Source organism: Entelurus aequoreus, linkage group LG08 (genome assembly GCF_033978785.1).
Source record: "Entelurus aequoreus isolate RoL-2023_Sb linkage group LG08, RoL_Eaeq_v1.1, whole genome shotgun sequence".
NCBI lineage: Eukaryota > Metazoa > Chordata > Actinopteri > Syngnathiformes > Syngnathidae > Entelurus > Entelurus aequoreus.
The window spans coordinates 28,459,373-28,478,703 of NC_084738.1; the positions used below are offsets into that span (position 1 = coordinate 28,459,373).

Here is a 19,331-nt window from a genome sequence, read left to right on the forward strand (position 1 = left end):
GCCAACTACCTTCTAAATATGTTTTTCGAAATGTTGAGAGCACTCTAGATATGAAATAACACCGTTTAGCCACCTTAACATTTTTCACAATCCAATATAGTACCTGAGGATTAGCCAATCAGTGGCCATGATGTTGAACAGTGTGCTCTGAATGGTTTGGTCTCCTCTTGTGGCCAGTAGTACAGTACTATTGAGATTTTTTGTTGATTTAGCCATGTTTCTGCTTGAAAATGCTTAGTTTAGGGCAACATTTTTTATTAAAACCAGCTTTAAAAAAGAAAACCACCGAACAATCGGAGATGTTGTGAAGCCGCAATTTTTGACGCGTGATGTAGAGAGGGACGACTATAGCTTTAATTGTTTTATTTTTTAAATCACAATGATTATTATTTATTCAACACATAAGCCTTAGGATTTGGTCAGGCTGATTAGAAAAAATAAGTAAATAAATATATAAACCAGCAGCAAGGGTGAAGTGTCTTGCCCAAGTACACAACAGATGTGACTAGGATGGTAGAAGGTGGGGATTGAACCCCAGTAACCAACAACCCTCCCATTGCTGACACGGCCACTCTACCAACTTCGCCACGCCGTCCCTAATCAAAAGTACTGCAAAAAAGGAATCATAAATAACAGACGAAAAATACATTGACACACAATTATGTTGTGCTAAAATGAATAAATACAATTATTCATGAAAAGGTTTTTTGACTAACCTGTCAGTATTTTTTTGTTTTAAACATTTTTGACACATACAGTCCAGAAATACAATTAAACACATGTCAAATATTCATTTTTTTTTACTGTAGCTTTAATTGTATTAGTCTTTTACAACACACTAAAATGAGAAGGGTTGCATTCAGTTTGGTTGTACATGTACAGATTAGGGTATTCTATTCTACTCAGATGTACAGTATAACAATATAGAAGAAAGATATCTTCATGCTTCATAGAGTGTATATCGGACTGTGCATTCAATGTTACACGTTAACAGGCTCTTCACCAGTTTACTGACAGTTAAACATTAACATTTGCTGGTGATGCTGGAGGAAAAGGTCAACAGCATCCCTCCTCTAGGGAACAATGCTTTGCATGACATCCAAGTAGCTGCCCAATCTGCAACCGTTGTTTGAATGCTAGCACACAAACTAAACCGTTAACACAATATAAGCTATGGATTAGAGGGCTGGTACGTTTACGGCTTGTGCAGAGCGGGTCTCACGGTGATAAAAGTAAAGTTGTACTTGTAAGGAAGGCCGTCGTGAGCTGTGAGGTTGAAGGAGAGCCATGTGAATGGTCGTAACCCCCCCTGGATCGTGGGGCCGTTTATTGCCTCTGCTGCCAGCTGGAGAGCCATCTGGTAGTCGGTCACCTGTGTCATGTGACAGGAGTGAGGAGGGGCGTAAGCGGCATGCAACGGACGGGACGAAAAACGATCACCTGATTACTCCACAGTAAGCATTTTGAGTTGAACGATAACAATGGATGCAAAGAAGACGAGCCTTTGACTTCTGACCTTAGTGTCGTAGCAACCACCTGGCCGTGGTCTCCTTGGTCGCAGGTCGTTACGGCAACAGATGGTTTTACATGGATGGCCCTTGGCATAAGGATCTCTCCTATAGTCTGAAACAGATCCACAATAAGACACATCACTGACATACAGTAAAACCTCTCCTGTTTCACAATTTTTTTATAATATTCATATCACTTTTCAAGTTTCTTAATTGTCACACAAGTGTAAAAATATGTCGGACAACTCATTAAGTCCTGGTCCACTGTTATTATTATTATTATTATTACTAAATAAGCCCATTTAAGTCGGCGTTGACATACATGGTGGACTGTTTTTGTAAAATGAAAATTACATTTTTTGTTACATTCTTGTCGACATGTGTTGTAATATTGCCTTCTTTGTTATCGATAATAAGCGTGAAACGATTGTTACACAGCATTAAAACATGCACACAGTGATTCTCTGTCCAGTGCAAAATGAGTTTCAAAATAAAAGCATGACAGTATCAACCTGGGTGTTACACCCATGAGTTAATTTATTTTAAATTGTTAGTCAATGGAAGAAATATTTACACACGTGCGAAAGCTTTATTGCCATTGTTGTCAAAACATACTGTACACTGAAACTGTTGGGCCACAGTATAGAAAATTGAAATGTCGGCAAAATAACAATGCAAAATTACAACAAAATCAGCCGTTTAGCCTTGGCATGCACAATACCTTACAGCAAGACAAACTCCACACCAACACGACTCGATAACTCTTCTTCTGTCTTAGACTGGCTTATAGCAGGCAAACACTACTGCCCCCTACAGCCCAACCACTGAATTGCAGTTCAGAACCAACAATACTCCCGCAGCTACAATGTCATACGAAAACAGAAGAATCGAAAAAGGAGTACAGTGGTAGCTCAGCTTAAGACTGCCCTAACTTAAGAGTGTTTTGAGATAAGAGCTGTTGCTCAGCTAATTGTTATGCTTTATCAAAAGGGCTGCCATTTATCCATGAATATATAGAAGCACTGCTGATGGTGTGTTTGATGGAGAAGAAGTCCACGCTCCAAAGTAAATACTGTACATTATTAGTACACTACTTTATGAAAATACTGTAAATATTAAGCTGCTCAGTGGCCTTGTGGTTAGAGTGTCCGCCCTGAGATCGGTAGGTTGTGAGTTCAAACCCAGACCAAGTCATACTAAAGACTATAAAAATGGGACCCATTACCTCCCTGCTTGACCCTCAGCATCAAGGGTTGGAATTGGGGTTAAATCACCAATATGCTTCCCGAGCGCAGCCACCGCTGCTGCTCACCACTCCCCTCACCTCCCAGGGGGTGGAACAAGGGTCAAATGCAGAGGTGTGTGTGTGATGATCAATGGTACTTTAACTTTAACTTTTAGTAGTACATTCTTTTGTATTGTTTTTACACAATATTTCTTATCTAAAAGTGTGTTTTTCTTTTTAAAAAGGCATGTTAAAATTATGTTGTTTTTCCGAGGAACATGACATGATCCTCTTGAAGTGTTCTCGGGCCGCATCGTAGCGATAGTTGCGTTATCAGGATGCAAGAAGACGGTGGACGATAGCAGAAGCAGCGTGCAGGTAAGAAGCTATTTTATTCCAAACACTGGCAAAACACAAAACAGCATGGTGGTGAAAAATCATGTGAAGCCAAAAGGCAAAAAAGTAGCTCTAAAAATACAATTAAAACAAGCATGAAAACGTAGCAGGCGCCAACGGCGAACATTGGCCCAGCGCTTACTGCAATGCAAGACAGGTATGAATAAGGGGAATGATTAGCCTTACAACAGGTGGAGACACTAATCATTACTAGAGACTATGTGTGAACTCAGGGCTCCTAGCAACGAAATGCAAACAAAGAAGGAAATAAGTGCTAGGAACAGAACTTAATACAAAACCGAGGAGCTCTATACAACAAAAACCAACACGGGGCATGACCTGCTGATAGATCATGGCATGATGTGTTTTTTTTCCTTTGCTAGGTGTTATTTCTCTTCCAACATTCTTCTTTGTTCGTTTACACTTACTGTGTGTTTTAATTTCCTGCCACTTCTTCTCTGGCCTGAGTGCTGCCTCCATCACCTGCCCTTGGTTGCCAATCAGGTTGCTTTATATGTTTTCATTTCCTGCCCCTTTTTTTCTGGTTGGACCGCTGCTTCCCTTACCTGTCCCTGATTGGCAATATGGACACACCTGTCCCCTGGTTACCAATCAGGATACCGTAAATGCCATGTTCCTCATGTATCATCCTTTATTGTTTAGTGACTATGCCACTGAGGTGTTTCCTTTATGTTCACTCCCTAGCTGCACTAGGTTTTGTACTAATAAACCTCCAGTTTACCTGCACGCAAGCGGCTTACTCTGTATCTTGGGGTCACGTTGCAAGTGTCCCTGTCAGCTGGTCACAGGGCAGGCACAAATTGAATTAAATTTCAATTCATTTCAATGGGAGACTGTCAAGACTTGGTCCTAGGCGTGGTTTGCTCTCCCGTGGTGCAAAAGAATTGGACCATACGTGGCGTACAGGTGAGGACATGTTTAATCTTTTAACTCAAACAAAAAGGTATAAACAAAAAGCGCTCACCGCAGAGAAAAAAAACTTGACTAGGAAAACAAAAGGCGCGCACAATGGCGGAGAACTATGAACATTAAACAAACAAAAACTTACGTGACAAGGAACTGTGAACATAGCATGAATGTGTGATGTCGCCAGGACGAACAACAGAAACAGAAAAGCCTATATAGTGACATGATAAGTGAAAACAGGTGCGTGACTAACTGTGAACAGGTGCGTGACATGACAATGTGAAAACGTGAGACAGGTGTGTGTGAGTCCAAACGTGGAACAGGTGAAACTAATGAGTAACCATGGAAACAACAAAACCAGGAAGTGAAACCAGGAACTAAAGAAGTGTCCAAAAAACAAAACAGCACATGGCCAAACAAAAACATGAACACAGACATGACAGAACCCCCCCCTTACGGACAGATCCCAGATGGCCAAAAAACAAAAAACAGGATCAAGAGTCATGGGAGGGAGGGAGGGGGACATGGCGGTGGGTCGCCAGACCAGGTGTCCCCGAATCCACCGGGGCAGAGTCAGGTGGCGGCGGCGGGTAGACCGCCGCTGAACCTGACGAGGTGGGCGACCTGGGAATGGCCACATTCGTGGCAGACGATGAGGTCGGCGCACCTGGCGTGGCGGACGCCCATGGAATGGCCACATCCTTGGCCGACGAGGAGGTGGGCGCGTTGTCGTGGCAGGCGGCGAAGCTTGGCGTGGTGCGTCAGGCGGCGAAGCTTGGCGTGGTGCGTCAGGCGGCGAAGCTTGGCGTGGCGGGTCTTGACGAGGGTCTTGGTCTTGGCATGGGTCTTGGTCTTGGTCTTGGCGAGGGTCTGGGTCTTGGTCTTGGACTTGGTCTTGGCGTGGTTGGTCTTGGTCTTGGACTTGGCGTGGTTGGTCTTGGTCTTGGACTCGGCGTGGTTGGTCTTGGTCTTGGACTCGGCGTGGTTGGTCTTGGTCTTGGCGTAGTTGGTCTTGGACTTGGTCTTGGTGTGGCTGTGCTTGGACTTGGTCTTGGTTTGGGTCACTTGGCGGGTCTTGGTCTTGGTCACTTGGCGGGTCTTGGTCTTGGCTTTGGTCTTGGCGTGGGACAGCCACGGGCGGCACTTGGCGGCGTGGGGCAGCCACGGGCGGCACTTGGCGGCGTGGGGCAGCCACGGGCGGCACTTGGCGGCGTGGGGCAGCCACGGGCGGCACTTGGCGGCGTGGGGCTGCGACTGGCGGCGCTTGGCGTGGAGCAGGTACTGGTGGCGCTTGGCGTGGAGCAGGTACTGGTGGCGCTTGGCGTGGAGCAGGTACTGGTGGCGCTTGGCGTGGAGCAGGTACTGGTGGCGCTTGGCGTGGAGCAGGTACTGGTGGCGCTTGGCGTGGAGCTGGGCGTGGAGCAGGTGGATCTTGGCATGGTCGAAAAACTGGTGGTGGCGGCCGTGCTGGTGGCTGTGGCTTAGCAGGTCGAAAGACAGGTGGTGGTGGTCGTGCTGGAGGCTGTGGCTTGGCGTGACGATGCTGACCCACCCCACCTGAACAATTCCCAGCCCTAGCCCCCCCCTCAAGGAGCGGATCCCAGACGCGCTCCCCGCGGTCTGGAACCGTCTTTTGGGGTGGGCGGAGGGGGTTCAGGAGGAGGGCAGAATCCTCCCCTCTAAATTGTCCAAAAGGTCTTTCGTTCCCCCCCACCTGGGCTTTTGTGGGTGAAAAAAAAATTTCTGACTTGGGCGTGGCATGAGTCCTGGGGGGCGGGGCATGAAAATTGGGTGACTGTGATTGACAGGATCTGATTTCTAAAAACATGTCTTGGTAATATTTAATCATGGATTTAGAGTCTTTGGTTGGATGTGGCTGACAAGAAAAAGAGTTCAGGGGAAAAAAATCCATGACGTCACCCACTGGCAGCGGCGTGACGTCGTCCTGGGGAAGCCGGGCTGGCTGCAGCTCGTTTCCGCCCGGAGGGGGAGGAGCTCGCGGGAACGATGCGTCCTTTCCAATGCTTGTGGAAGCCCTCCCTGACGTCCTTCGTTGGGAGCGGCGCTTCCGGGACTGCGGTGACGCAGCGCCATCCTCGGACCAAAGGGAGCTGATCGGCACCAGTTTGCCGGTCGGACCCCACATGAGATCCCTGCGCTCCATGGGGGAATGGCGGAGTGTCTCGGCTTCCATGGCGCGCAGGACCTCCCACGTTACCTCGTCAAAATTGTCCCATTTTTTTGCGGGAGAGCTCTCGTGCTGGCGACATCTGTCAAGACTAGGTCTTTGGCGTGGTTTGCTCTCCCGTGGTGCAAAAGAATTGGAACGGACGTGGCGTGCAGGTAAAGACATAGTTTAATTATTACTATAAACTCAAACAAAAGGTACAAACAAAAGGCGCTCACAGCGGAGGTAAAAAACTTGACTAGGAAAAAACAAAAGGCGCGCACAATGGCGGAGAACTATGAACATTAAACAAACAAAAACTTACGTGACAAGGAACTGTGAACATAGCATGAATGTGTGATGTCGCCAGGACGAACAACAGAAACAGAAAAGCCTATATAGTGACATGATAAGTGAAAACAGGTGCGTGACTAACTGTGAACAGGTGCGTGACATGACAATGTGAAAACGTGAGACAGGTGTGTGTGAGTCCAAACGTGGAACAGGTGAAACTAATGAGTAACCATGGAAACAACAAAACCAGGAAGTGAAACCAGGAACTAAAGAAGTGTCCAAAAAACAAAACAGCACATGGCCAAACAAAAACATGAACACAGACATGACAGAGACATTGATTTGAAATACAAGTGTTCTGAGTTAAGAGCTTTGTCACAGAACCAATTAAGCATGCAGGTTGAGGTACGACTGTGTCGGAGTCATGCTTCTTTACCAGCATTTCAGTTTAGCCCCATCTAGTTGCACTTACTGTTGTATCTCATTATGTACTTGAGGGACCTGAGATCAAACACCTTGGCCTGGTCCCTGCGCAGGATTTTAGCTCTGGCGCAAAGGTCATAAGAGAAATCTTCACCATGTTTTGTCCACATCACGCTGTATCCACTCAGGTTGTAGATTTCAACATGAAATGGAATGTTGTAGGACGGCCAGTACCCTTTAAAGCAAAGCACCATGGAGAAAAGGTTATCTATAGTAGATAGACGACCACTCTGGTTAACTATTAAAAAACGTTGTTACCTCCTCGCAAAGTTTGGGTCTGGTCAGAGTGCATCACCTTCCCGGGAATCTGCTCCACAACAGTCAGAGCTCCAGTTCTGATGCTGTGACCGAGTGAGATCTTACTCAGGTCCACCACCATGTACTGGCTGTTATATGTACCTGCAACACGGGAATATAAACATTGTCTTGTTTCCTGCAAGCTTGAGTCCCACAACCTGCAGCTACTGTGACCTGAGTTGTATTTTGAGAAGATCTGCGCCCACTCTTCACCGCTGCGCGCCAAGCTGTTGGCCAGGCGGACTCTCTGCCAGGCCAGCAGGCTGTGAGGGCTGAGCTGAGAGAACAAGGAGGCGTTGAAAACACCGATTGAAGTCTGAGTAACCAGTAGGCGGCTACCAAGGAGGTAGAAGTCGTCCAGAGACGTAAGGAAGCCTGCAGGACGATGAGGAAGATTTGGGATTAGGAATTGGGCAGAGAGGGATACTTTTGGTTGAAACATAATATTAAAACAGGTGAAGGATATGTTGGAAATCGGGCTGTCAAAAATAACTCATGGGATTATTCACAAAATGTTTTTGCATTAATCATGTACGTACGCAGATTAATCACGCCATTTATTTTGACCGTACATGCTCTTTTACTTTAACTGCTATATGGTCAGTGATCAGAAAAATGCATACATCAGTGCAAAGATGAGTGAGGAGACTCAAACTAGTGTGCTTGCTGGAAAATTGTACTTCAAAATAAACCCTGACTGGACTTCAGATAAAACGGTTAACAATTTTTGACCAAATAAATTATGTGCATTCATGCAAAACATTTAAAAAATGTTCCCGTACAACATTATGATAATAAAATTGCATTTGTGTACAAATATTGGGTTTTATGACACTAATACTTATTGTACTTTTACAAACCCCGTTTCCATATGAGTTGGGAAATTGTGTTAGATGTAAATATAAACGGAATACAATGATTTGCAAATCCTTTTCAACCCATATTCAATTGAATGCACTACAAAGACAAGATATTTGATGTTCAAACTCATAAACTTTATTTTTTTTTGCAAATAATAATTAACTTAGTCCGGGGGTCTCCGTTGTGGTACTTTAGGCTTCATAATGCGCCACACATTTTCAATGGGAGACAGGTTTGGACTACAGGCAGGCCAGTCTAGTACCCGCACTCTTTTACTATGAAGTGGCCTGCCTGTAGTCCAGACCTGTCTCCCATTGAAAATGTGTGGCGCATTATGAAGCCTAAAATACCACAACGGAGACCCCCGGACTGTTGAACAACTTAAGCTGTACATCAAGCAAGAATGGAAAAGAATTCCACCTGAGAAGCTTAAAAAATGTGTTTCCTCAGTTCCCAAACGTTTAATGAGTGTTGTTAAAAGGAAAGGCCATGTAACACAGTGGTGAACATGCCCTTTCCCAACTACTTTGGCACGTGTTGCAGCCATGAAATTCTAAGTTAATTATTATTTGCAAAAAAAAAAGAAAAGTTTATGAGTTTGAACATCAAATATCTTGTCTTTGTAGTGCATTCAATTGAATATGGGTTGAAAAGGATTTGCAAATCATTGTATTCCGTTTATATTTACATCCAACACAATTTCCCAACTCATATGGAAACGGGGTTTGTATATTATTTTTACAATATCTATTTGCACACTTTGGAAGTCTTCAGGTGTCATAAATTCAGATATATATGATAATAGCTTCAGTAACGAGTCAACTAGTTTTTCCCCTCTACTGGTACTTTGATTATAATTTTTTTCTGTATATGACAGAAGGGTGTTTTCCTTCCTGTCATTCCCTTGCTATGAGGAATCCTGCAGTTCAACTTAAGTTTAAGTAACCAAATGTGGTTTTGTGCTTTATACAATAGGATAGCCCTATTGCCTGCCAAGCATTTTCACCATTCTACACTGTCAGAGAGTAACAACTATCTTCATTGTAACGCAGTGAAGTCACAGCCTTTACACTCTAAAAATAGCACCTTGAATATCAGTTGTGTTCTAAAGGAAACACAAGCCTATAAGAGGATTTTTTGGCAAATCTTTGCAGTTAGATTATTCAGTGATATTCTACTTTTACATTCAAAACACGTTATTTAAATTAATAAGGCTGCTGTAACTTAACTTTTATTTGTACTCTATATTTCAGTATGGTGTTTTCATTCTAATCATTCCCTGTCTTTTTTTATTTGCTATGGAAAAATCTCACGTTTTATCTATTTCATTTTGAGTATAAAGGGGAACTGCACTGTTTTTGGAATTTTGCCTGTCGGTCACATTCATTATGAAAGACATGACGACGGATAGACTTTTGTTTAATGCATTCTAAATATTAAATAAACGTAAATAAAAGTCGGCTCACAGCGGAGCCAATGAGAGCTCCATTATTTTTCCCATAAAATCCAATAAACAACCATCCAAAAACTGCCAACAATAAATACTCCATGACTTGAACACTAATCAAGTATTAGTGATTGTTATTATAAGCGCTAACGCAGACAAACTATTTATAGCGGCGCTGTGATCACTACCGCGCGTCCCTATGCTTACATCATCGCGTGGTCTGCTGCTTCCTCCCTTCTTTGTTCCCTGTAAGTTTATTCTAGATCATAAATCATGCATCTCACCTGCACATAAGAAGTCTGAGTAGGTATTCTGACAAGTTGGTACACTTTGACAACCATTTAGGACCCGAAAAGGCCGGAATGGCACGAAAAGACGCTTTACCATGAATTGATTAACGTGGACCCCGACTTAAACAAGTTGAAAAACATATTCGGGTGTTACCATTTAGTGGTCAATTGTACGGAATATGTACTGTACTGTGCAATCTACTAATAAAAGTCTCAATCAATGGTCCCCCCATACCACCACCTTGTTTCTTTGTGAGGATTATGAGTCATTCTTCATCTAAATGGGAATTTATATATACATTGTAGCAGTCTGCATCCTAAGGACAGCAGACCTTGTACAGTAAGTGATGTTTTATTATGTTTGTTGGCTCTCATAAAGTCTGCAGTGAGCAGAAATCCGTGATGAAGAAAAAAAACAAAGCAAACGTCCTGATGCGTTTTTAAAATTTGCTTATACGGGAACTGCACTTTTTTTTGGAATTCTGCCTTTCATTCACGATCATTAATGATGATTGATTTTTTTTATTTTTTTTTTGCATTGTAAATATTAAATACATGCGATCAAAAGTCAGCTTACAATGGAGCCTATTGGGGCCTCTCTATTCCGCCTACAAAGCCCTTAAAAAAACATCTATTGAGGTTTTATATAAATGATGTAAGTATATATGTAATGTAGTAACGGGCACTTTTATAATAACATTTAATATTTATGTGTTTTGATCATTTTAAGCTTACACGGCGCAATTTTTTCAAAAGCGTTTCTCAAAGTTTTGTTTTTTTCTTCATCACTGATTATTACTTACTGCAGACTTTATGAAAGCGCACAAAAGATAAAAAACATCACTTACTGTACAATGTCTGCTGTCATTAGGATGCCGACTGTTGGGATGTTCATATATTCCCATTTAGATGAAGAATCATGAGTATGTGAGGGACTGGGGAACAAGCGCCTTTTCGTGCCTATCCCAGCTGCATTCGGGCAAAAAACGGGGGACACCCTGGACAAGTCGCCACCTCATCGCAGGGCCAACACAAATAGACAGACAACATTCATACTCACATTCATACACTATGCCAATTTAGTGTTGCCAATCAGCCTATCAATGCATTAAAAAAACATTCCATCCGTCGTCATGTCTTTCATAATGATTATAAACGATAGGCAAAAAAATAAAAAATAGTTCCCCTGTAAAATTAGCAAAATATGTAAATAATATATTAAATGTTATTATAAATCTGTCTGTTAATACATTACATATATACTTACATCATGTATATAAAACCTTAATGTGGGTGTTTGGATGTTTTTCAAGGGCTTTGGAGGTGGAATTGCGCAGCTCTCATAGGGTTTTTTTAAGCGGACTTTTGATCGCATTTATTTATTATTTTGAAATAAAAATACATGAATAACATCCATTGTCATTTCTTTCATAATGATTGTGAACAATAGGCAGTTCCCCTTTAAATACGTAAGTTTAAGTAAGATACATTTTTGTGAGATACATACATACCATAACCCATAGTTATGGGTTGTATTACTTTATTGCACTATGGTACTATGTATGATTAGGAAAATGTGTGTACGTACCAGGGTAGCTGCTGAACGACATCTTTCCCGTGGCTACGTGCATGTTGGACACCCTGAGGTTCCAATGTTTGTAGATGCGCATGGTGGATGCATAATTGTACCAGCTGGAGTGACCCAACAGCAGGTTCTCAAAACCAGGCGTCACCTTGGACACAACGAAGAGAGGATGGATGGGATGTGTTTAGTTTTCCCTTTTGGAGATCTCGTTCTAGTTTTGTGGGTCAGTTCATGAGCATTGGCAGTAAAATTCATGATTACTACTACCTTGCAAACCTGATGATAACAGCATTTACAGGTTGTGATGATCAAAAACATGCACTGTCAGTCCCGCATCCTTATTTGCAGTTTTTTAATAAAAATAAAATTAAATTAAATAAAATTAAATTTAAAAAATAAAAATAAAATAAAATAAAATAAAATAAAAATTAAATTAAATTAAATTAAATTAAATTAAATTAAATTAAATTAAATTAATGGGACCTTTGATGATTTTAGTCTACATTTAAAACATTTTCTTGTGGTCTAGATACTATGTATTGGATATTCTTTGGTGTATATTTTGCATCAATTGTACTCCATTGTCATTTTTATAACCCGTTTTTTAAGTCTGTCTGCAAGATGTTCCATTCCGGAGACGTTCCCAGATTGCAAATGAAACCAGGCCCCACCCTCTGCAAAAGTATCATCATTTATCTTTTGAAAATGTACACTGTTTGAATATACATGATGAAGTTGTCACTGCTGTTATTTTTTTTCCACACACGGTCGAAAATAAACTTCATAAACATTATCTAGATTCACCAGGTCACAACATTAGGCACAACTGTGCACTCTGCGATCGATTCAGACTCTGCATAAAAAAGTGGCTTTTAACAGAATTTATGTGACTGCAAGTCCCACGTCTGTTTTATTATGCATATCCCAAGATGAAAGTTGAAGTTAAATGAAAATAACACTTCATCCTGCCTTTTTTATGTTTCCTCACAGCCGCAGGGGAGGAGGTCCGCCCCTCTTGCCGAGAGCTTGACTCAATGTCCAAATAAGTACATCCATCTCGCTGTGATATCACAGCGTAGCCAGACTGCAAAACCCCGCGAACATAGGCATCCAAAACTGCGTGCTAGCTCACGCTAAATTGTATGAACCTTATTATTTGACACTATGGTATTGTTTCACACAAGAATGCAACAGTTTAACAACGTTTATAACTCATAAAAGACAATATTCTTCATAGGTCCCCTTAACATAACTATTAACTCAAAAATAATCCACAAGCAAGTAAATATATTTTACGCTGTCAAGAGTGCAGAAGGACCAAAACAAAAGTTATTTATATTTAGGATTCCTCAGCGCTCACTGGCAGCTTGAGCCAAAAGAGCCCGAGCTAACCTTTATGAGAGCCGTGCAGTGGCCCATCCCTTGAATACTGAAAGACTTGGGCCCGGCAGAGTTGAGGCGGGGTGTTAGAGCAGGGACGAGGTCCAGGAGGTCGCCAACACTATTCAGAAACTGTACCGTAAACACTGACAGAGGCTGGTGGGAGTGAGAGGAGAGAGAGATGAGTAAGATGACACAGTTGTTGTTAGTGTATTTGCAACAGGCGTTACATACACCTCTGTGTGTTTGCTTTTGGCCCACGATGCAGCTCCAGCTATGAGACCGTCCAGTTGGGCCAAGATCAGTCCCAAGTAGTTCCACAAGGGTTCACTGTTCTTCCTCAGTTTTACCTGCTCTCTGGCCCATTGATCCTGTTCGCTGTGGAACATACAGGGTGTGCTTATTACTAGGCCCTTTTAATTGAATAGAATAGAATAGGCTTTTATCATCATTGCACATCAAGAACAACAACATTGTGGAATACAGATGGCGGAAGCTGCCATGCAAGGCGCTAACCATGACACCTCAGGAGCATTTAGGGGTTTGGTGTCTTGCTCAAGGACACCTCGACATGAACTCGCCAGGCCGGGACGGAACCAGTAACCCAACAGTTACAAGATGGCCACTCAACCCACTGAGCCTTGCTTGGACCAGACTTCACCATGGTGCGATTCTTCACCCTTCTCCGAGCCTCCGCTGACCTGACACTGAGCATTCCTGAGCATTCTGGCTTCAGCTTAATTGCATGTACCCTCACTTCTCTATTGCTGTATTACCACAATTACCCTGATATTGTGAATCATTTTTAGTTGTATATCGAGTTAGTCTACTGATATCCTTTTTTGCAAGTTGGTAGCAGTCTTATACGTATAATTACTTGCGAGTAGGGGAAATTACAAGGCACACAAATGCAATCGGGCAATCAGCATTGACTTTTGGATTATTTTAAGTCCATTTATTCATTTTATACCGCTTGTCCCTATCGGGGTCGCGGGTGGGGCTGGAGCCTATCCCAACTGCACTCGGGCGGAAGGCAGATTACACCCTTGACAAGTCACCATCTCATCGCAGGGCCAACACAGATTGTCTTTATATTTAATTTCTATGATAAAATGTGTTGTTTTTTTTTACAAACCTGTGATGTGTGATTGCATTATTTCAGCATGTATGCACTCGACATTCCCTGGCCCATCTATTTCAACCGTGCCAGGAAGTGTGCCGAACTTGTGCACAGATCACACAAGCCAAACGTGCAGACTTTAGGTGTGTAACACGGTACAACTGGCCTGGTGTGACTACACTCAAAGAGTTGCTTTTAGATACATTACACGTTATGTTAAGTGACAAAAAGCGCTGTAGGTCAGTGGTTTTCAAACTTTTTTCACCAAGCACCGCCTCAGAAAACACTTGGCCACCATAATGACCAAAATTAGGCCTAAGTATTCATGAAAAACAAGGCAGCGGTTTTATTTCACAAGTATATTTTATATTTTTGGCCACTGTAACAGTACACACAGTTTGAACAGTAACACTGGGTTTAAAAGTAGAACAATAAAACCCTGTACTTTATTCGGGTTATTATTTGGCATACCACGAAATGGAGCCTGCGTATACCCCCAGTGGCAGAGTCGAATATAAAGAGAGTATGGCCATCTAAACAACAGGCGCCATGACTGCTATTACAGACGTGTGCGGGTGTGCCCGAATGCATGCAATTGCTGTCGTTTCGACGTTAGTTTTTCTGACAAAATAAACCAAAATAATATGTCTATACAGAGTTCTCAACATACTACAGCTCATAAACTTACAAAAACCCTGCATAATAAGTATAATTTTGCGGCCGTATTAATGTCCATGACTCTGACTAGTGGCAGAGTTGTGTATAGAGAAAGTATGGCCAACCCGGTTACAGGTGATCTCCCCAATGATTGGTCAAAAGGCACTCACGTGACTAGGGGCCGCCCTGACTGCTACCAGCTTTGAGCTGATGCTATGTGTTTGCGACGCTTCCTCGTTAGTTTTTTGACATGTATAAACGCCAGAAATGTGGACAGCTTTTACATAACTTTCCCTGCATACCGGAAAGAAGACAAGTATGGGAAGTGAAGGTGTGCCGTCAGCACAGCATTAAATCAATCAAATTTTAGGTGTAAGAGTAGATGATAGTGGATCAATAAATATTGTCTGAGTCTAAAAGCACAGGCATACCACAAACAATGATTACAAAAAAGACATTGGAGGCAGCCACCACAGTTGACATATTTAACAGAAAAGTCATAATTTCCCCATGATTGTTGGTCCGAAGTTTAACATTTTGGCAAAATGAGGCTAATATGTTGCTTTTTCGGTTATTCTGTGTAATTTTTTCAAAGTTTTTTGCGCCGTCGGGTGCGTGTTTAAAGCCGACTGGTCACTAAATGAATGAATGAATGCAATGAATAAATGAATAAAATTAATGCAGCAGAAGAGTGTGTGAAATACGTCCGCCAAATTGTACTTTCACGTTTTATTGTAACCTAATGAGCTATTTTAGAACTATATATGGACGTAATATTTTGGTTTATTTTGTCAGAAAAATGAACGTCCTTGGTAGCAGTCATGGTGCCTGTTGTTTAGCTGACCATACTTTCTTTATACTGACCGGTGGTACATGTACCACAGTTTGAGAATCACTGCTCTAAAATAGAACATGTAAACATAGAATGTTTTTGCTTCTCTGAAAATACTATGGGTTTTGTTCAATATTGTGTGTTATTGCTATATAGAAATATTTTGTTTATCGCTGTTGATTGAATCCGGACATGCCTGCGAAGAAGGAACCATTAATTATAAATCAAATATTTTCATAGCTAGAGCAAAAGAAAACCTCTTACAACAAGTTTTTCAACATTACAGGAAAGGAGCCCTCTAGAAATTAAATAACACCCTTTAGTAACATTTACACTCTTTTAATCCAATTTAGGCTGAGCCAATCAGTGGCCATAATACTGAGCAGTGAGTGGTTTGGGCTCCTCTTGTGGTCAATATGACTGAAGTTTTGATTTTTTTTTAGTTAATTTAGCCATGTTTATGCTTGAATATGCTTAGAATACAGCACAATGTTGCGAGTGACAACTGTATAAATGTGAACTAATATTAAGATTGTACCTTAAGAAGCTTTCCAATGGATTCAGAACCTTCTCGTCCTTTATTAGCTGAGGGTACACGTTGGAATAATGGTTAAACATCTGTCTGCAAGGAAAGGAGAGCAATTATTTATTTTAAATGTGTTTATTTAAAATCAATCAAATTAACATTTAGAACTTATTTTCCAAAAGGAGTCCTGGCCAAGAGGTAGCAGTAAGTAGAAGACAAAGTTACATCATACACAATAACAACAACAACAGATTACTTCACATTACCATTAAAATAATTCAAAACAAGTGTCAGAAAAGGAGGTAACTGCTTTCAAATTAAAAGTGTATCATGTCAATTTCCAGTCCTCTTGTAAAATGTTACCTTTATTTTTTGATATCTAGGTTTGCAATCAGCCGTATTTTTATGTTATTAGTCTCAACTCACCCTATAGATCAGTAATGTCCAAACATTTTCGCTTAAAGGGGAACTGCACTTTAAAAAAAATTGTGTTCACAATCGTTATGAGAGGCATGCCAATGGATGTTATTTATTTATGTATTTTGTTTTGCATTTTATATATTAAATTAATGCGATCAAAAAATTGTTTACAATGGAGCCAATGTGAGCCGCTCTATTCATGAAGCCCCTAAAAAAACATACAAACACCTCCATTGAGGTTTTATATACAGTACATGATATAAGTATATATATAATGTAGTAACGGTCACATTTATAATAACATTGAATATCTACGCATTTTTATAATTTTAAGCAAACACGGCACATAATATCAAAAACGCATCACGTTTGCTTTTTTATCTTCATCACTATTGCTACTCACTGCAGACTTCATGACAGCCAACAAACATAATAAATCATCACTTACTGTGCAACGTCTGCTGTCATTACGATGCCGACTGATAGGCCGTTCATATATTCCCATTTAGATGAAGAATGACCATAGTCCTCACAAAGAAACGGGGTATGGGGATGGGATCAAGCGTCTTTTAGTTTCGTTCTCGCCATTTCCGGGTCCTAAATGGCTGTCAAAGTGTACCAACTTGTCGAAATACTTACTCAGACTTCTTCTGTCCAAGTGAGATGCAAGATTTATGAGCGACAATAAATTTCTAGGCAGCAAGGAAGCGAGGAAACACCGCGCCAGTCGTTGAGATTGTACACAGGCTTGTGGTCACAGCGCTGCTATAAATAGTTTGTCTGTGTTAGCGCTTGTAATAACAATATCACCAATACTTGGTTAATATTCCAGTCACAAAATGTACACTACCGTTCAAAAGTTTGGGGTCACATTGAAATGTCCTTATTTTTGAAGGAAAAGCACTGTACTTTTCAATGAAGATAACTTTAAACTAGTCTTAACTTTAAAGAAATACACTCTAGTCTATACATTGCTAATGTGGTAAATGACTATTCTAGCTGCAAATGTCTGGTTTTTGGTGCAATATCTACATAGGTGTATAGAGGCCCATTTCCAGCAACTATCACTCCAGTGTTCTAATGGTACAATGTGTTTGCTCATTGGCTCAGAAGGCTAATTGATGATTAGAAAACCCTTGTGCAATCATGTTCACACATCTGAAAACAGTTTAGCTCGTTACAGAAGCTACAAAACTGACCTTCCTTTGAGCAGATTTAGTTTCTGGAGCATCACATTTGTGGGGTCAATTAAACGCTCAAAATGGCCAGAAAAAGAGAACTTTCATCTGAAACTCGACAGTCTATTCTTGTTCTTAGAAATGAAGGCTATTCCACAAAATTGTTTGGGTGACTCCAAACTTTTGAACGGTAGTGTAAATGGAGTATTGTTGGCGCTTTTTGAATGGCTATTTATTGGATGTTTGGGGCAAAATACAGGACCTCTCATTGGTCTGACTTTTATTTACGTTGATCTACAAGTTAGAATGCATTAAAAAAAATCCATATTTGTCATGTCTTTCCTAATGATTGTGAACGATAGGCACATTTTTTTTTTAAGTGCAGCTCCCCTTTAGGGAAAACTTGAAGGATGCCCGTTTGATAGAGTTTGTCCATAAGGATGCTAAAATATACTATGCTGTCAGAACAAAACATGATTATATTATTAGTGTAATATTTAGTAATATTTTTTTATCACAAATTTTTTAGTATACTGCTCTGCAGGCCAATAGAAAATCAGAATCATACTTTGAACTCTCCTCTCCTACACAGTTAATTGTTAGTATCCCAACATTTAAAGAATAAATTAGTACATTATAGGTTTATTGCTTCGTTCTTAACATTCATTAAGTGTCGGGATACGTAAAACGCCTATACTCACTTGGCAGTGAAGTAGCCTTCCAGGTAGCCAGCCAGGAAGAAGGTTGTCTCGTCTTCCTGTTGGACATTTCCAAAACCGGCGCAAATTTCCAAGATGCCCCATCCGGTTAAGTGCAGAGTATCATTGAAGTAGCCATAGGCACCCCCCTCTGTCTCCATCACATCCTCCTTTAGGATCACCCTTTTCTGGGCAGCATCCCAGTACACAGTGGCCTCATGAAGGCCTATCATTGTAAGAGGATAGTCGGGGTCACACAGTTGAGGTTAGATAACACACATTATGTAACTTATGTCATAGCGGGAACATAGCAATGCAATTGTTAAGGCACATTTTAAAATGTTTCTTTGTTTGACAATATACCTCCAATTGATGCCCCAAAGGTTAAAAATCACGTATATATGCAGCCTGTGATATGTGAGCTAATGTTAACAAGATGTATACATGCACACGCTCAGTCTAAAACAATGATAAAATCAAGTTTTGTTTTCTAATAAAAATAATTCATATTCTGAACCATTAAAGACCATACTCACGCCAAGTGTGTCCTGATGCAGCCAAAGTGTTGAACAATATCCACAGTTTAGCGAGATACTCCTTCATTTATGCAGGTATATTCTTGTTGTTTTCTACCAAAAATGTGCCTTTTTTTTTATCACCACTGTTTACAGTGCAGTGCAAAGAATTGGCATTTCAAGTTACAAACGATAGATGTGTGACTGTCTCTGAGGGGGGGAAAATGTCACTGACACCCCAGATGGGACTCGAACCCACAATCCCTGGCTTAGGAGGCCAGTGCCTTATCCATTAGGCCACTGGGGCACAAGTACCTTACGGTTCCATTTTTTATATTTACCCCGGATGTATCGCATCATGGCGTCTAATCCTGGTCAAAATATCCATTTGTGTAACTATTACTATATTATCCAAATGGACGATCATAGTAGGAATATTGACCCAATTCGGAAGTGGTAATCGCCGTATTCGGATCACTATGGTGATGTGTTTTGGGACGTTCCATGTGATCGTATTTAAAG

At 41.2% G+C, this 19,331-nt stretch overlaps 1 protein-coding gene and 1 non-coding gene across 4 annotated transcripts; both read right to left on the minus strand.

Moving 5' to 3' along the window:
* Nucleotides 1-485: 485 nt before the first annotated feature.
* On the minus strand, nt 486-19,151 carry plbd1b (phospholipase B domain containing 1b). Of its 3 annotated transcripts, none has more exons than XM_062056194.1 (11): nt 18,831-19,151; nt 18,298-18,520; nt 16,011-16,094; nt 13,100-13,241; nt 12,876-13,019; nt 11,487-11,631; nt 7,475-7,675; nt 7,262-7,402; nt 7,098-7,178; nt 1,517-1,623; nt 486-1,372 (listed from the first exon to the last, which is right to left on the minus strand). In XM_062056194.1, the coding sequence occupies exons 1-11, from the start codon at nt 18,895-18,897 to the stop codon at nt 1,196-1,198; spliced, it is 1,512 nt and encodes a 503-aa protein (XP_061912178.1). In that variant the 5' UTR covers nt 18,898-19,151; the 3' UTR covers nt 486-1,195. The 3 variants fall into 3 exon arrangements, with proteins under 3 accessions (XP_061912178.1, XP_061912177.1, XP_061912180.1); XM_062056193.1 differs by having other exon boundaries at nt 6,993-7,178; nt 18,831-19,142; XM_062056196.1 differs by lacking the exon at nt 18,831-19,151 and having other exon boundaries at nt 6,993-7,178; nt 16,011-16,185; nt 18,298-18,433.
* On the minus strand, nt 19,044-19,116 carry trnar-ccu (transfer RNA arginine (anticodon CCU)). Its single transcript has one exon. It is a non-coding gene; the product is annotated as a tRNA-Arg (tRNA).
* Nucleotides 19,152-19,331: the final 180 nt, after the last annotated feature.